Source organism: Myotis yumanensis, unplaced genomic scaffold, assembly GCF_028538775.1.
Source record: "Myotis yumanensis isolate MYYU_CA2020_CCGP unplaced genomic scaffold, mMyoYum1.0.hap1 SCAF_9, whole genome shotgun sequence".
Lineage (NCBI taxonomy): Eukaryota > Metazoa > Chordata > Mammalia > Chiroptera > Vespertilionidae > Myotis > Myotis yumanensis.
In genome coordinates, this window is record NW_027223760.1 from 43,557,281 (window position 1) to 43,576,677 (window position 19,397).

The 19,397-nt window shown below is 41.6% G+C and overlaps 1 protein-coding gene across 2 annotated transcripts in view; it reads right to left on the bottom strand.

The window, feature by feature from the left end:
* Positions 1-6,267: 6,267 nt before the first annotated feature.
* Positions 6,268-19,397, bottom strand: part of ABCB1 (ATP binding cassette subfamily B member 1) — a 72,454-nt gene continuing 59,324 nt past the window's right edge. For both annotated transcript variants that reach the window (XM_070424175.1, XM_070424176.1), the window contains exons 24-28: positions 17,487-17,643; positions 16,558-16,755; positions 10,615-10,821; positions 7,895-8,041; positions 6,268-7,103 (exon numbers count right to left, since the gene is read on the bottom strand). In XM_070424175.1, coding sequence (XP_070280276.1) covers positions 6,897-7,103; positions 7,895-8,041; positions 10,615-10,821; positions 16,558-16,755; positions 17,487-17,643 — 916 coding nt within the window. In that variant the 3' untranslated portion in view covers positions 6,268-6,896. The remainder of the gene's footprint in view (positions 7,104-7,894; positions 8,042-10,614; positions 10,822-16,557; positions 16,756-17,486; positions 17,644-19,397) is intronic.

The window sequence follows — 19,397 nt, forward strand, 5'->3', positions numbered from 1 at the left end:
TAATGGATCACATTGATTTTTAAATGTTGAAACAGCCTCACATACTTGGGAAATTTTCCACTTGGACACAGTGTATAATTCTTTATCCCATTGTTGGATTTGATTTGCTAATATTTTGCTGAGGACTTTTGCATTTATTTCATGAGAGTAATTGGCCTGTAGTTTTCTTTTCCGGCAATGTCTCTGTCCAGTTTTGGTATCAGAGTAATACTACCCTCATAGGATGAGTTAGGAAGAATTCCTTCTGCTTCTATTCTCTGAAAGAGATTGTAGAGAGTTGATAGAATTTTTTTTCTGAAATGTTTGGTAGAATTCACTAGTAAACCCAACTGGGCCTGGTGCTGTTTTCGGTTATTATTGATTCAATGTCTTTGTATTGAGTGTTCAGAAGTCTGGTTATAATGTGTCTTGGCATGGATTTCTTTAGGTTGATTCTGTTTGGGGTTTGCTTATCTTCTTGAATGCATGACTTTGTGGGTTTTGACAAACTTAGGACATTTTCAGCCAGTATTTCTTTGAACACTTTTTCAGACCTCCTCTCTTTCTCCTCTCATTATGGGACTGTGGTGACGCCAGTATGAAATCTTTGTCATAGTTCCACAGATGCCTGAGGCGCTGTGATTTTTTTTTTCCAGTTTGTTATCCTCACTGTTGCACAGATTGGGCATTTTCAATTGCTCTATCTCCCATTCTGCTGGTGAGCCCATTCGTTGAGTCCATTTCAGTAACTGTATTTTTTAGTTCAAAAATTTGCGTTTGATCCATCTTTATAAATTCTATTTATTTGCTAATATTTCCTATGATTTTCAGTTGTTTCTAGCATATTTGTAATTGCTCTTTGAAGCATTTCACGATGGTAGTTTTTAAATTTTTGTCAGGTAATTCCGACATCTCTATCATCTTGGTGCTAGCATCTGTTAATTGCCTTTTTTCCCCATTCAATTTGATATCTTCCCAGTTCTTGGTGTATTGAGTGATATTTGGCTGAAAATTGGACATTTGAGGCATTATGTTATGAGATTCTGGATCTTAATTTAAACCTTGGTTTTCTTGATTTTTGGACATTGCTTTAGCAGGGAAGTGGGGTGTCATTATTGACTCATTACTAAGAGTGGGGATAGAAGTCCAGGTTCCCCACTTGGTCTCTACTGGCACCTGAGGTAGGAGGGGTCCTTCTTGCTGCCCCCCTCCCCCCCAAACTTCCACTGACACCTTCCTGGCTGGGAGGAGTAGGAGTGTATCCTTACAGCTCTCCACATGGTCTCCATGGACACCACAGGGTGGGGAGGTGGCCTGTGCAGTGGTGGAAATCCTGATTCTCCATAAGCCCCCTAGAGGGAAGGGAGAGAGCTGCTCATTCCTATGGGGGGTGGGGGCGGGGATGGAAAGACAGCCCCTCCTTAGCCTCCTTTGATGCCATAGGGGCGGGAGACAGGCAGTGAGGCTGGGGTGTCTTGTTACAGCCTAGCAAAGGTTTAAGTCGAGGCTTGACATGCAGCCTTTTGTGCATGGCCATGGGTGGTGCCACAGTTTTTTTCTATGATGTTTGGCTAGAGTAGAGCAGCTATTTTCTAAACATATTCTATCTTGCTAGGCTGTCTCTTCCTGTTTTTTGGTTTTTTTTTGCTAGAGAGAACAGGCCTGTTTTGTTTGTTTGTTGGGGCTCCTTTTTGTCTGTTACATTGACATTTCTGGGTTCTTGCCATCTACAACTCCCAGTCTGAGATATATGAGGCAAGAATAAAGCAAAACAAAACAAAAACAAAAATGGAGAACTCACCACCATGTCCTTCTCTGGATTCCAAGGTCCTTCGCTGGTTTGTCTTTCTCCACTTTTCAGTCTTACATTTGTTTTATATACAGAGGTGGGCAAAAGTAGGTCTACAGTTGTAAGTGAAACACAGACTTTATTCTTCTATTCTTATTAATTTTGTATTATTTTTCCATATGAATAACTGTAAACCTACTTTTGCCCACTCCTGTATAATGTTCAGTGTCTCTGGTTGTACTTAGCAGGAGGAATAGGAACAGATGTATCTCAACACTCTCACTATTTCAAATAAACCATGGCAAGAATGAAAATAAACCTATTCTGGTCCACCAGGTCTTTCAGGCTCAGGTCCTACTTGACCTCCCAGACTCATTCCTGGGGTGGCCACACCCAACACCTGAAACCCTGACCACCCTGAGTCACTTCCAATTCTGGCCTTCCAGGCTTTTCTTTACTGCTCTCCACATCCACACCCTTTCTCTACTGCCCATCTGACCAGTAGATACTCAGTTCTCCAGGAAGATTTTTTCACCCTTGAACTACTCTCAGAAGTGATGGCCGTCTTCTGGATTCCCCAAGAAGTCTCTCATTGTGGCACCAATACATGTTACTACACATATTTCCTGTCTCCTAAGCTGTGAGCTTCTTGTCATATCCTCATGCTCCCACTATCTAGTTCAGGAGGCACCTAAGAGAATTGTTAAATGAATAAATATAAAATAAAACTTCATTTTATGCAAGAGAATTACTAGCCTAGAAGAGCAAGAAAAATATGAAGAGAAGGCAATCAACATGCTTTGTTTGTTTGTTTTTTGGCTTATATTCTGTGTATTGAGAAGCATCTTAAAAACTTTATTATAATAGTTAGTACTCAAGTCATCCAAAGAGGTAGATGTTGAAATCCCTGAACTGCCAATGAGGAAATAAAGACTAAAAGAAAAGAAGTAACTTGCCCACAGAATCATACATGTTAACAAATCCGAAGCCAAAAGAGACACCCAGGCTTTCATGACTGGAGAACCCAGGTGCTTCTCCATACACCAAAGGATGGCCATTAGGTTACATTTAAGTGTAACTGCCCAGTGGAGAAAGTGAAAACGTGTACTTTACAACTCAAAGGTCACTTTTCCTATGACTCAAACAGACTCTTTTGAAAAAATCCAGGTGAAAATATTTCATCATATATCTTTGCCTCTGTAAGCATTTTGCTTTTCTATTTGATATTCTGATTGCTCCAGAATCCAAGGGCAGAGGCCTTTCACCTTGGAGTTAGAGGTTCCAAGAGAAACAAAGGAAGACTGTTGCAGAAGGTGTTCCCTGAAATCTTTTTTTTTTTTTAAAGAGCAACAAATCTCAATTTTTTTCATTTAACAAACATTTTTATTGAAGATTTTCAATGTGCCAGGAATTGATAGAGGTGTTGGAGCACAATGGTGAACCAGGTGCCCACTTCCAGGGTAACTCCCTCTCATTTGTCAGATTTCAGCCCAAATGATCATTTCAAGAGAAGCAAATATTTCAGTAAAGCTGAACCATCTGATTCTCTTATTTCTTTTTTTCTTAACTTTTTGTTATGAGATAATATACACTCACAGGAAGTTGCAAAAATTGTAGTCCTATGTGCCCTTTATTCAGCTTCCCTGAATAATGTCATGTAGTAACTACAGTATAAAACCAAACCTAGGACACTAGCATTGGTATGATACCCTTACAAGACTACTCCAATTTCATAAAAAAATTTTTTTCTTTTACAAAGTTATGGATGCAATTCCCATAAGGCCTTTCCTTTTATTCTGTTGAATAGATAAGGCTGGGTCACAAGTCTTATGGTAATGATGGGTACATAAAGTTATATGGCTTCATATAAGAATCATTTTAACATATCATATTAACAAAGGGCTTTTCAGATGTTAATTTGTGATCAAACAAAACTGACCCAGAGGAAGGCACATACTAGATCAAAAACTTGGCAAAAGAGTAAATACTTATGGAACCTTTGCTATATGTTAAGGACTTTGCCAAACACAAGAACAGAGTGATGCAAAGACACAGTCCTTTCCTCAAATGGTTCACAGATGGGAGCTGCATTTGAAACAGAGATGTGAGTAAGAAAAATGAATAAAAAAGACATTATTGAAACCTGGGAACAAATGGTTGCTTTGTGTGTAAAGAAACAGATTGAAACACATTTTGGCCTAAATTCAGACGTTGATTCTGATGAACCAAAGAAAAGGGCCATCACTGTTTAGAATTGGATATAGCTAGGAAAATAAAAGAGTTGAACTCAAGCAAACAGCACACACTGGTACCCATGCTTGTTTAGTTACTACCTGAGGCCACACTTTCAAATGCCTCCTACCATAATGTCCCCTTCAAGCCATATGAACAAATCATCTTCCTCCTAAAACAGTTTATCTCCATCAATGTCACAGCATTTTGCTAGGCAACTTTTATCATCCCTCCACCTTTCACGTCTAACCTCCGCTGTTTCCCAGAGCCACTTGTTCTTCTCTGTTCTAACCAGCCCAACTCAGAGCCTCATTACCCTCACACTGAACAAAAAATAAAAGCATCTTGTTTAACCTCCCTGATTTGAGGCTTGTGTCAGTTTCCCAAGGCTACTGTAAGAAATAACCATACACTTATTTGATGGCTTAACATTATGGAAAACAGAATAGAGGTTACTAAAAAAATTTAAAAAATTAAAAAGAGAAATACCATACAGCAATCCCACTTCTGGTTATATATATCCAAAACCCAAATTAGCAACACCATGTTCCTGCAGCATTACACACAATAACCAAGATATGCAAACAACATGTATCCACTGACATATGAAGGCATAAAGAAAATGTCACACACACATAACACACACGAAACATATTCAGCCATAAAAAGGAAATCCTCCCATTTGTGAAAATAGATGAACTTGGAGGACATTGGACTAAGTGAAATAAGCCAGATACACACACACACACACACACACACACACACACACACACACACACGATCAGAGCATCTGCAAAGACAATTTTACTTCTTCCTTTCTGGTTGCAATGCCTTTTGTCTTGCCTGATTGCTCTGCCTAGGGACTTCCAGCACTAGGTTGACTAGGACTGTTGAGAGCAAGGACCCCAGTCTTGTTTCTGATCTTAGAGGAAAACCTTCCACCCTTTCACCATTGAGTATGATGTTAGCTGTGGGCTTGTCTTTATAGCCTTTATTGTGTGGAAGTATGTTTTCTCTATACCCGATTTGTTGAGTTTTCATCATGAAAGGATGATGTATTTTTGTCAACTGCTTTTTTTGGGGTATTTATTGAGATAATTTATGTGATTTCTACCTTTCAATCTGTTAATATGGTGTATTACACTTGTTGATTTGCACATGTTGAATCGCACTTACATCCCAGAGATAAATCCCCCTTGTTCATAACGTATGATACTAACAATGTGCTATTAAATTCAGTTTGCTAGCATTTTGTTGAGAATTTTTACACCTATATTCATCAGAGATATTGATCTGTAGTTTTCTACAAGTGTCCTTATTTGACTTGGGTATCAGGACAATGCTGGCTTCTTAAAATGAGTTTGGAAGTGTTCTCTTCTCTTCACTTTTTTGGAAGTGTGAGAAGAATTGCCGTTAATTCTTCTTTGAATGTTTGGTAGAATTCACCAGTGAAACAATCTGTTCCTGGACTTTTCTTTGTTAGGAGGTTTTTGATTACTGACTCAATCTCCTTACTCATTGGTCTATTTAGATTTTATATTTCTTCAAGATTCAGTCTTTGTAGGGTGTATGTATAATTTTACTTATAATTATATAAATTATATAAGGACCTTTTTTTGGTCTCCTTAACCATTTTTTTATCCTCACCCGAGGATATGTTTATATTGATTTTAGAGAGAGAAACATTGATGTGAGAGAGAAATGTCAATCAGTTGCCTCCTATACACGCCCCCCAAAGGGGATCAAACCTATAACCTAGGTATGTGCTCTGACTGGGAATTGAACTGGCAACCTTTTGTGCACAGGATGTCGCTCCAACTAACTGAGCCACACTGGCTAGGGCTTATGTGATATTTTAAACATCTGCCACCAGAAAGATCAACTTTGGAGAGATCAATAACTGGGAAAAGTGATTCATTATTGAAACAGGAAAAGAGTAATTGTATTTTTTTAAAGTACAAAAATATTAAAATCCTATAAAAGTCCTTTGTAAGAGCAATGCAAAACATGTAATGAACATCAGAGTAGACAGGTCACATGGTGCATCCTCTGTCCCACCCAAACCCATGAATCTTGTATCGATCTGTGTGGTCAGTTTGAGAACCATCATTATGTGCAAATGCAAGAATCAGCAGGGCCAATTTCAAGAATGAAGGTAGATAGTTCTTTAGGACCCAGTGTGAAAATACATGTAGACCAGGAATTATTTACACTATTTAAGCATTCTCACAACAATAAAAAATTAACAGGCGTTTTTAAAGGAGTCCTTTTATTTTTTTATTATTATTTTTAAAAAAAATTTTTTATTTTTATTTTATTTTATTTATTTTATTTTATTTTATTTTTTGCTAAAAGTATTACAAAGGGTATTACATAAGTGTCCTTTTTCTCCCCCCGCCCTTGTTAAAGGAGTCCTTTTAAAAAATGCAGATAGGATCTTCAATATTCCAATTAGGAGGTAATATATTTACAGGTGTTTTAGACAAGATGACTCCAGTCATATAAAAGTTTAGTTTTATTATAGGCGCTTTATGCAAACATTCAGTACTTTTTGCTTCTTCTATAGTACTTTTAGCAAGGCAGTCAGTTGCAGTCCAAATAAGAAAATATACACAAAAGTTACACATTTTATTGACAAAATCTACTTTGAATTATTATATAAACTTCTAATGCAATTGAAAACATCGTTTTATTCCATCTGATGATGTTTCTTCCGGTTCCTTCCACTATAAAGTCTTTCAAGACTCTGAACTTGATGGGATGATCTCGTGTCAGGAAGTATGAAACAGGTCGCTCTACATAGTGTTTCCAGTAAGTGCTCACTTTTTAACTTTGACTAAATGCCATATTTTAACACAAACATTAGAAAATATTTAACAGCTTATCTGGTCACAGTTCACGAGCGCTTGGCCCCAGCCTGGACGCTGACCATGGAGAAGTAGATGCCCTTCTGTGCAAGCAGCTGCTGATGGGTGCCGTGCTCCCTGATCTTGCCGTTCTGAAACACCACTATCAGGTCTGCGTTCTGGATGGTGGACAGGCGGTGGGCGATCACAATGCAGGTGCGGCCTTCTCTGGCTTTGTCCAGGGCTTCTTGGACAACCTATTTAATATTCATGTAAATTAATCCTGATACAAACAGCCCTCTCCCTTTACATCCTCTCCCATAATAACCCTTAAAACTAATTTATCCAACAATAGGTTCTTCTGTAACAATGGTATCGGCGAAACGTAACAGGTTTTACAAAGCAAGGGATCTGGCGTGTCAGAAGATAATCGAATCCTAGTTTGGATTAGTTCTGAGGCACGAGTGATCTATTCTCCAAGACATGACAATAAATACAGCCCATCCAATCGTTTAAGAATATTTACTGGTGGCCTCGCTATACAACATCTTCCAAAGCAGCCCTCTGGTACCGCTCTACCGCAAATTCGGGAAGACCGAGCACAAAGACAGCTTCCTTGCATTTTGGTCCTTTTAAGATAGGCTACCTCTCAGAATTAGTGTGCTTCCAGGTGCCTGAATACTCCACTTTTTCTCGAACTGAAAACGATTAGGAATGTCTACCTTAAGGTACGGTCAGCTTTTAATATCGTGGTGCCCTCCCCCTTTTTTTCTATAGTCGCGGAGGAAATGCCTCCAGTGGAAATGGAAACATATCGTCTCCTGAATGCAGCTTCTTAGCTCAATACAGAGTGATCGAGGCTGTTGTGCCTGGTTTGATCTCAGTTCCCTTTACCAGTAATAACAGCTACAGGAAGTGTTTGAGTTCCACTGAAAGGTGACATAAGTGATCATCAAAATATGTGGCCGAATGCTGTCCTCTACTGTGGAAGTTAGAAGAACACATAATATTTTAGGTCCATGTGAGTAAGTCCAATTTCCATTCTTACCTTTTCACTCTCTGTGTCCAGAGCTGACGTGGCTTCGTCCAGAAGCAAAATGCGCGGCTGTCTCACCAGGGCACGTGCGATGGCAATGCGCTGCTTCTGGCCGCCGGAGAGCTGGGTTCCTTTGTCGCCTACTCTGGTGTTATATTTCTGCAAATAAGGTGGAGTTATTATGAAAAGTAGAACTAAGATCCAAAAAAGGGTTTGCTCCAAATGGCAGGTTTGATCTCTCTTCTTGAAACTAGAACACTTACATCTTCAAAGTTATGTCTTCGTATAAACAAGTGAGCATGTCTAGGAGGAAGAATACTGTCTCAATCTTAGTCTCTTCCAGTCTTCTGGTTTCATTACATTTGGGACAAAGATTGGTAGGAGGAAGGAAATTTGATTTCAATGGGCTATGCATACAAAAATAAATTAAGTACAAATTTGATGCTCATTGTATTTATAACCAGTAGGTGACGCTCTCTGCATTATTTTAAAGTGAGGAAGGGAAGACTTCTTAGGATGCCCGCCTTTTGGTGTCTGTTTTAATAAAATTATCTCCCATGTTTCAACAATTTTAATGGATGCTAAGCATTGAATCTGGCTCTCCCCAATTTGTTTTCACACACTTGTTGCCCACATTAGGTAACTGTCACTATTCAATATGATGATAGGAACAGATGTTAGGAGGGTACATAGGGGAGAGCCAAAACAGGATATGAAAGCACGTGTAACCCTAGATAACAATGCTATCTTATTTACAGGCCCTTCCCGGCTGAAATTTTAGTCAGAATGTAGACTCTGATTCTGACACTCAGAGTTTGTAAAGTCCAGGCTCTCTTTTTAGTTGCTATACCTGCAACCCTAGTTCTGTGGCACTCAGACCAAGGACTCCACCCGCAGATGGAATAAGGAGACTCCAGGTGAGGTCCCAGCAGATGCGTGGGGCTGGCTCTACCCCAGGGCTCCATCTGCCAGGGAGGCAGGAGCACTGTGTCCCATGTGAGTGCTGGGGTGACCAGGTTGCACTGATAAAATATTGAGCCTGTTGAGGCCGGGAAAGGCAAGGCTGTAACCCTGCAGGGCGAGGTAAATCCTAGTACAAATCACTCAGGAGAAGAAGTGGCTCCTCAGACAGAAAACGGGACTCAGGGGATTTGCCTTCTCTTTCCTTGTCCGAGAAAAAGACTCACAAGATCTACTTGTGCTCTGTGTGACAGATGGAGCCCAGGAGCCCAGAATGGTGGGGTCCCAGTGGAAGACCAATGTCAGAGGGCAGGCATATCAATAAGCTAGGTAATAGCTCCTCTCTGTGTTTGTCTTTGTCAATCCCTAGCCCAGTGGTTCCCAAACTTTAGCCTGAGTCAGCATCACCTGGGCTACTAAAGCATCAACGGCTGGACTCCTCCAGAGTTTCTGATTCAGCAGGTCTGTGGTAGGATCTGAAAATCTGCATTTCTTACAAGGTCCCAGGAGATGCTGATGGTCCATCCCCCAACCTCGTCATTAGTAAAGGGGACTGAAACTATATTTTAAAATGTGCTAGCTGTTGGAAAGGGCCAGCTATTCACAGGGGGGCTAGAAGATGAAAGGCTGGGAGGGGGACAATACCCTGTCCTGGGGACTATGATGTGGTGGCAGCAGTTATCCAAAGAAGAGCATCAGGAAAAGAAAACACTGGGAAAGAGGGCCACCTGGCATTGCTATCCTTCCCCACGAGCAGACTGCCTTCCCTGCTGGTTTGAAGCTACTGAGCTTTATTTCTCAGGGGAGACTTCCTTACAATAAAGAGGGTTAGATGAGTTACGTCAAGATGCACTTTAAAATGTAGGACTTATTAGTAAGCCCTGACCGGTTTGGCTCAGTGGATAGAGTGCCTATCGGACTGAAGGGTCCCAGGTTCAATTCTGGCCAAGGGAACGGACCTCGGTTGCAGCCTCAATCCCTGGCCCTGGTTGGGGCATGTGTGGGAGGCAACCAATCCACATGTCTCTCTTATATCAATGTTTTTCTCTCTCTGTCTCCCCTCTTCCCCTTCCACTCTCTCTAAAAATCAATGGAAGAATATCCTCGGTGAGGATTAACAAAAAAATAAAATAAAATATAGGACTTAAGGGGCTGAAGAGGGTGAGAAGTTCTGTTTATCTAGCTTCCCAGGAGGAATTCGGAGGGCAGCCATGGGACCACAGCCCAGGGAAGGTTTCAATAATCAACCCTATAAGCAGAGCTTGGGGCCCATGAAACGGGCAATGGTGAGAGATTACACGACATCACTGCCACCCTGGCGGTTCAGCCCTATTCACAGAGAGCCTTCTTCCTGGCATGGGTCCTGTCCCCTGGCCTGACTCCACAGGGAGGTGTGAGGCTTGGGGAAGAGCTGCAAGGAGGAAGGTTGGGAGACACTTGGGGAGGGAGGGCCATGCCTGCTTCTGCGGGCCCTGCACTCAGACTTGAAGGGAAAGGCCCCCCAGACACATGCCCTGTCAGGCTGTTCACAGGGAAGGTCAGCCAGTGGGGATAGAAAAATGTGGCCAGACTCTTGTATTCAGGTGTGGGTGTGTGTTGGGGAGGGGTGTGTGTTGGGGAGGGTGTGTGTGTGTGTGTGTGTGTGTGTGTGTGTGTGTGTGTTATAGTTGCTCATTTTCGTCACCTTTGGGCAACCAGCCCTTTAGAAATCAAACTGTAGGTCAGGGTGGCTGCCACAGGCTCCTGGACTCCCATGTGGGAGGGAGACTTACGTCAGGCAATGTCTCAATGAAGTGGTGGATGTTGGCCTCCTTGGCGGCCCGCACAATCTCTTCCTGTGACACCACCCGGCTGTTGTCTCCGTAGGCAATGTTCTCGCTGATGCTGCAGTCAAACAGGACGGGCTCCTGGGACACGATGCCCAGCTGTGCTCGCAGCCACTGGACGTTCAGCTGCTTTATTTCTTTGCTGTCGATGCGCTGAAAGCAGGAGTTCACAGATCAACCTCATGACCAGGACACTGTGCATTTGGCAATATTAATATCATTATCCATACACTAAAATTGCCAACTGACTGTGAGACTACCTTTTTATTGTTGTTGGTTTTTTTTATTATCAAGGTTAATTAAATAAGGTCATAACGGTATGCTTTGAGGAGCTGTCATGGTTCTTCTGCTTTAACCCTAGTATTTGATATATGCAGGTGGTAGGTACAATAATGCCATACACACAAGCTCAAGAAACTGATGTTCTAATCCACGAAACCCATGAATGTTATGTCACACGGCAAAGGGGAATTGTATAAATTTGCTCATCAGCTGATCCCAAAATGAAGAGATTATCTTGGGTTATCCAGCTGGACCCAGTGTGACCATAGGGTCCTGAACTATGGAAGAAGTGGCAGGAGAGTGAGTAGCAGAGTGTGCGATAGGAGAAAGACTCAATCGGTCATTGCTGGGGAAGGGAGGGGCCAGGAGCCAGAAAAACAGATTCTCCCTTAGGGCCTCCAAAAGGAACCCAGCCCTGCTGACCCCTTGATTTTAGCCCAGTGAGAGCCATTCTGGACATCTGACCTCCAGAATTGCTAACATAATACATTGTTATTTTTTACACCACTAAATTAGATGAAACTTGCTATGGCATCCACAGGAAACTAATAAAATGCATTATATTTCCGGAATATTTCCTGGCATCCTTATTCTTATGTATCAATTTTTCATAGGAAAAGTAGCTGAGATTAGATGGGGAATAACTACTCTGACCACATAATAGGTTTGCAGGTCAGGGTTCTGATCTGCCCTGAGTTGGTTAGGATCAGGTTGTTGAGGAATGGGCTGCAGCAATGAAATGGAATAGAAGTGAGAGTGGGAGGAAGGTGGCTGCTATACTCAGTAGTTGTTGATGCTGGGAAAGTGATTTAATTTCTTGAGAGCTTCCTTGTAGATAAAACGGGAATTGTGATCATTCCTAAACTCTTGGAATTAAAGATTAAACAAGATCATGTATGGACCCCCACTAGCACAGTTACTGGGCACAGAGGATGCACGCAAGGACTACCAGCAATATACCTCTCTCTGCATGTGCTGTAGTTGGAACTAAGGAGGATGGGTAGATGGTTGATGGATGAAAGATGGATGGACATCTATAATGCTGAGCCAAAGAAGTAGCAAGGAGAGGCTGGCCTTTCTCTGGTCATTGGCTCCCTGGATTCTGCTATAGATGCCCAGGGTGGTGCCCCTCACAGCCTTGCTGATAAAAGTCCTCACTCTCTGATGTGGATATGTCTGTCACAAAGATCTACTTTGCAAGAGAATTCTGGCATTTGAGTGAGACAGCTGTTCATTCCCTCTGATAAAGACATGAGTGACTCAGCTTCAAGCTTTTCTAACAGTGGTGACAAGTATACACCGAGAGCCATAAATACTCTCTGGATTCTGCGTGACTGGCTGGGCACCTCTGGGAGACAGTTGGCCAGGGGTAGGGTACAATCTCTGCTGCAGGAGGACAGCTTCTGTTTGTGAAGCTCGCAGATGCAGAATGGAATACAGCCGTGACCTTATTGGTACCAAGCCCAGTTGCCATGGAGACTGTTCCAAGCATCTATGCCCCAGGCTTCCTTACAGTGTGAAGTGAAGGTAGAAAGAGGCAGGAAAAACCATACAAACGTGTGGCAAAACAGCAGACCTTGTTAAATGGAATACGGTGCATGAGAAATGGAAATCTGAGGGAAGAGAGTAGTTGTGTGTTTAAAATTCTTTTTTCCAGGGGCATGCCCCTGGAAGGAAAATATATACTGCCGAATATAATCAGACAAATTTGAATGATTCCAGCTAGTTTAAATGAGTTTCTCCTTCACACTGAATACAATAACAGTCTTGGGCCTCCTCCTTCCCACACGATACACCAGAGTTTCAAACTATTTAAAATCTGTGTTAGCTGAAGAATTCTTTTTTGGGGGAAACATGTTTAGAATCCAAAATGTAAAACAGATGAATGCAGAGCTTCTTTGTCTGAGGTCTAAGGGGTGGTTTGAGGGAAGACCAAGGAACTCTTGGAAATCAGTGAGTACCGTTCAAATAAATAAACACTTAATTTAGGAAATCAAGTTTTTGGGTTTTGGTAACACAAGTGTCTCATAATTGAAAGATATTTCCTGTCCTGCCTCAAAAGAGGAATGCCCCCATGTTAGCCCAGACACCCACCGGGCAATACCCAGACAACGAAGACAGGCTATTAACTGTGTCCTAAGGACAGAGGACTCTGAGGGTGGTGTGTGGGATGGACCAGAGAAAGGAGAGAGGATAGGTCAGGTGAAGACTCAAACCAGAGGCAGTTTAACAGTGAAGCTAATGAAGTTAAGCTTTAAAGGCCTCAACTGCAGGTCAACGCTGGGTCTTGGACAGTGTTCTGCGTGGGAGGAAGGCCAGGCTGTGGTCAAGAAGCGCTTTTAGGTAAGTATTGTATTGATGATAATTTGCCTAAAGAAGGAACCAGAATCTTTAAGTTTCTAGTTAAATTTTGTTGTGGCTTTTTTTCACTCTAAGCAAATATTCACTTCTGTACCTAATTTTGTATTCATAACTTTATTCTTTTAAGTAGGGTCCATAAAATTGTATAACCTCCAGGCTCCACACAACTTGGAACCTCCCTCTATACATACAATTCTGTTGCTTCGTTGTTCAACACTCCCCACAATTTAACCAAAACCATTCAAATGTATCAGTCCAGTGGTTCTCCAACTATAATTGGCATCGGAATCACCTGGGAAAATTGTGAAAACTAAAAGGCCAGGTCCTAACCTACTTGAATAAACCAGGTGACTGTGCTGGTTACTAGCTCTCTAGGCCATTCTGATAGACACCATTTTGAGAACCACCACACGGGTAATGTTCATGAGATTTCCTGAGTTCAGGATCAAGTCCTTTTTGCAGTTCTTACGATCACAGATCAAATAATGCTCAAATCCCACATCCCCATTTTTACACGGTAATGAGGACTAATTACTAATAACCACTGAGTTAAGGGTTACTAATTGGTATTCATAAACAAACTTGGCACATGTACTAGTGTTTACTGGTGACACTTCCACTAAGTCTGGCTGCTCTGTGCCACTTGGCAGTATTTCAAAGTTCTAGTGTAAATGCACAGGAGGAGATAAAGCAATAGATGAGGTCACTGCTTTCAGTGCATTATCAGTGTCGTCTTGAGATGGTTATTGTCCAACGCACTCAGCATTCATCTCCATTTTATTCTGTGTCTGCCCTTCCATAAATCAAGGGACTGGAAGGCTAAAACTTATTTCCCAGACTCTCTTCTGGTTCTGGAAGTAACTGAGGTTCTACCACTGAGGAACCCTTTGCAAACTCTGGAAGGCAGAGGCCACTTCTCTTTAGCAGCAGAGGTAAGCTTACACACATGTTCTAGCAGATGGGAGTTTTTGCAAAAGGCACACTTTGATCTTATGTCTTCAAGTTTGGAGTAGCTGTGACAGTGGCATAATTTACGCAACTTCCTGGCCACAGGATCCCAGCCTGTGGTGCTGTGATTTGGCTGTCTTAGAGCACTTACTTTCTTCCACTTTTTCTTTCTACTTTTCCAGCTCTCTCAATGATTTTGTAAGCAGCTAACTGCTTTTATTAAATACTTATCTACTTGAAATACCTATAGCAGTTTCTGTTTCATATGCTGAATCATCACTGATATGACCCATGCTTTTAATTATGCTTCCCTTTTATTTCTGTATGTGTAGAATAATTAATTAATTTCTTTACGTTCTTCTTGTTTAATTATTGTACTGTTTACCATTACTGTTGTTTTTCAACTCAACTCTGTTATCGAGAGATATTTCCATTAAAGTGACTATGAGTGCAGCAGTGAGGCCATAAGAAATTTTTTTGTCCTTCCTAAATGGGTTATAATTTTAAAAAAGCATGAGAGGGGTGGGGTGGCCAGGGAGAGATCAATGGGGGGGCGGGAAAAGGAGACATATGTAATACTATATGTAATGCTTTCAACAATAAAGAATTAAAAAAAAGCATGAGTTAAACCTGGTTAAACCCACTATTTCAGCCAAATGGGCCTATATAGACATAGGGAACAAATCACTTATCAACCACAGCTCACATGATCTCTTGGACCAAATAGCACCTGATTGACTGCTCATCCTCATACCCTTATGCAACCAGTTCTACTTATCCCTTAAGAACTGGTTCAAATTTATCTCCTTCTTTATTCTACCTCATGGAAGTATGTGCCCCATCTCTTCAGTTGAGGACAGACACCAGACCCTATAACTCATTAGAGCTCAACATTTAACACACGGCTTACTACATGTCCATTAAGGGCCATCATTGGTGTCTGAGAGCTAGCATTTCCTCCTCTGATTGCCTCATTTGTCAGCGAGGTCTTCATTTAGAGTCCTTTGTTCAAACTTTAGCCACAAAATTGAAGCATGAAATCAGAATTCACAAAAAAAATATTAAAAAAGGTAATAAGAAATAAGAAACAAAGCTTATGTAGCTGCGAATGAATAGACTGCGTAAAGGCATAACTGTCTTTGAATACAATAATACAACTGAGTAACCATAAATGCTATAGGGAAATAAAAATGCCCTGGTCTACAGGCTGAAAATTCTATTTTCATATCAGTCACTAATGCAAGTAGGGCCCATAGGGAGATGATGGGCATCAATCTGACTATATGGAACAGGTGTCCATTCTGGTTGGTCAGTGCCCATACCATTCCAGTTGTTAAATATTTTTAATATCATCTGAGTGCAACCAATAATTAAATAACATCTTCATAATGAAATTTTCTTGCTGTAAATTCTATTCCTTCCTACTCTGATCCCCGCTCTCATTCTCCATTATAATTATTTAAAATTTTACTGCTCCCTTCATGACTCCTATCTCATCCCCAGTACCTAAGATAGTCCCTGACAGTTACTCAGCAAGGTTTGTTGAATAAATAAATATAACCATTCACTTATTCTATTAGTTCAAGAAACAAAAGGGAATCCCTCTACATTCTTTACCCATTTCCACAATTGGTTGATCTTACTATTTCCCCTCAGAAAATGCTGCAATGCCCTTTCTCCATCAACAGCTTTCTCTCTCTCTCAGCCATAAAAATGCTCAAGATCTCCCCCCTCACCATTTTCCCTAGACTCCACCTCCCCACTCCAGCTGCTATTCCTATTTGCCCTTCCTTCATCTTTGACCTTGATAGTCTATACCAGTCTCTGTTTCCTCTCCTAACCACAACTCAGCAATGCTCACCTGCTTCCAAGCACCACCTCTTTACTGAGAATACCTTACACTGCCAGAAGCAGCCCATTCATGGCCAAATCCTATATACTTTTACATTCTTCATCTTACCCTGCCTCTCCATAGCCTTTGTCATTGCTGACACCTTCCTCTTCTTGAAACACTCCCCATCCTTGGCTCCCACCTTGTCTCTCCTACCACCCCTCTTCTATCTTTATGGCTCCTTAAATTTTTGCTGGATCTTCTCATGTAAGCTGAAACCCAACTGAGAGAAGGGAGGGGGCAGTGTTGAGAGAGAGGCTGGAGATGTTGGCTTGGAGACCATATCGAGGATGTCAGAAATTAAAGGACTGTTCTTCAAAGGTTTGAAACACTGTAGCTTACAGTGAAAAATTAAATGCGTCCAGGTTTTTAGACGATGAAAAACTTCAAGTGAGTTGAGTACGCACCACTGTGCCGGCCAAGGGGTCGTAGAAGCGCTCCAGCAGCTGGACCACCGTGCTCTTCCCGCAGCCGCTGCTGCCCACCAGGGCCAGCGTCTGGCCCTTCTTCACCTCCAGGCTCAGCCCCTGCAGCACGGGCACGTCGGGCCGGGTCGGGTAGTTGAACACGACTTCATTAAATGTCACATTTCCTTCCAATGTATTCTAAAATCAGAACAATACCATTAGGTTTCATTGCTGTAATCCTGGAAACACCTTGTATGGCCAACCCCTTGAGCTCCAGGTGTCAAAGGTAGTGAACTTGTATTATAATTGGGTTTCATTAGTAATTGCTAGAATGTAATAAATACAATCTCAAAGAGTCAGTGTTTTTAGAGCCTGCATTGTTAATACAAAACAATGTGATAACTCAATCTGTTCCCCAAGAATAATCTACATATAATAAAACTTGGTTAACAAGATTTGCTTTTAAGTGGGCAGTATTCCTATCTCCCAGTAACTTCGTCATACAAAAAGTATTGGATGTAAATATATATTATTAACATTTAAAAAAATGAACCCATGATCTAGAAAGTTTCATTTTATCATCAGCAAATTTTTAAAAGCACAGATTTTATCAGATTTCCTTAGAATATGTTTTATCTCTCTTTTTTAAAAATCCTTAGCTGAGGACATACTGTTTTAGAGAGAGGAAGGGGTAGAGAGAGAGAGAAGAGAAACATCAGTGTAAGAGAAAAACATCAATCAGTTGCCTCCTGTATGCACTCCAACTGGGGACTGAACCCTCAACCTAGGTATGTGCCCTGACTGGGAATCAAACCTGCAACCTTTTGGTGTATGAGACAACACTCTAACCAACTGAGCCACACTGGCCAGGGCTCCTTCCAGAATACTTTCATTCATCAGTTAGGAGCAGATCTTATAATCAAACTCACCAGCTGTAGGCCTTCTGTGCTATAGCTGTCGATGAGAGGCCTCTTTTCAATTATCATGAGGATGTGGGCTGCTGACACTTTGGCTTTGGCATAATCAGGAGCAAATGAACTGACCTGCCCCACGGCCATGGCACCAAAGACAATAGCTGAAAATACCCTATAAAAAACAAAGACAAAATGTGCGCAAAGAATTATAACTGCGAAACTTGAAAGCTGGCACTTTTACAACCAGAGAGCATAGCATCAAACAACTACAAAACAGAAAACCACTTCTCTTTTTAAGGTCATGTAAGTGCAACAGGTTGACTGTAAAATGGCCCCATTTTTCATCTCTGTATCCTCATCTTCTTGCATTGTGACTTTGCAGCTTCTCCATTTAAGAAGGGGAATTTGTTTTCCTACCCTTTGAATCTGGGTTGGGCTTGTGACTTGCTTTGGTCAACAGGATGTGGTGGAAGTGACTGTTGCCAGTTCCAAGCCTATGACTCAGGGGGTTCTGTATGCTTCTCTCGCTCTCTGTCTCTCTCTGCTTCTGAACTCTGCCATCACCGCAAGCCCAGCCAGCCTGCTGGAGAACAAGGCACAGATGGAGGGAAGCGTGTGGGTCCCGGCCAACTAGCTCACAGCTCACTGCAGACACGGATCAGCCTAGCTGAGCTCTGTTATGCCCAACCTACATCAGCAGAACTGTCCAGCTGACCCATAGACTTGTGGGCAAAAATCAATGTCTATCATTGTACACCACTGTAATGGCTAGCTGTTATGCAGCATTATTGTGGCAATCAATAATGGACATAGGCAGGGATGCTGGAATTGCATCAGTCTTAGAAAACCTATGAGCTGTACAGTAAGGAAAGAGCTCCTTACAGACCCAGGTAGCATGCTGCTCCCAAGATGCATTAAGCTTCTTCATCTATGACATGGGAACCATAACTGCTTCAAGTGGGGAAGGACTCTACAGGATATCTAGTCCAGCTCTCAATGTTTACATCCAGGCACTTCCCTACATTCGCTTCTATCTTCTGTTTTAGGAAGTAGCAAGTTTGATTAAGTCTACTGTTAAGTTTTTCAAATTGGAAAAAAAATCTATCATTTTGCTTAAGATATCCTTCAAGTATAGGAATATTGTGGGGGAAAAAGAGCAGCACAAGGTAAGAGCTGGAGAATTTCAGAAAAAGCAAGGGAAAGCTAGATTGGGATTTCGGCTACACCACAGGTATAGTGCAGGAACTTTGCTTCTTTGATAACTTCTCATACTCTCAACATTCCAGCTGCCTTCCCCTGCACACATTTATCAACATGCCTTTTGAAACAGTGCACCTGGAACTGACCTAAAACTTGGGAACCCTCCCAGATTAATACTGTGAGTCCCTCACTGCCTCTCCTCCAGAATCCAGACCCTCCGCCTCTAGCGCACAGTGTCTAATCAAAGCCCCGATGCGAATGATGCCTCTCCTGGTCATGGTCATAAACAGCACCAGCGTATCACTTGTCAAATGGATATATTATGTGGAAATATAGTTTTCCCAACTGGCGGCCTGAGAAAACTATAAAGCATGCATATGTCCATATCTACATAGGATGAACATCTTATACTAACACATCACGTTGCCAAGCTTAGGTGATTCTGGTTTAAATGTAAAACTATATTCCTACCAATGATCGTATGTTATCCCAGGGCAGAATCTCACCCATCACCAAATCTAGACACTCATATACAAACTGCATATCTAAGTAATTTAGAAATATAATGAAGTTCAGGCCTATGTCCCCGCAACTGAGGTACAGTTTTCAGCATTCAAAGAGATGGAGCAAAAGTCCAAGTCTAGCTTTCCTTTGTCATTCCTGAAATTCTCCAGCTCTTACCTTCTAACTCCTCTTCTTTATCAAAGAGGGCCAGATACTTGGTTC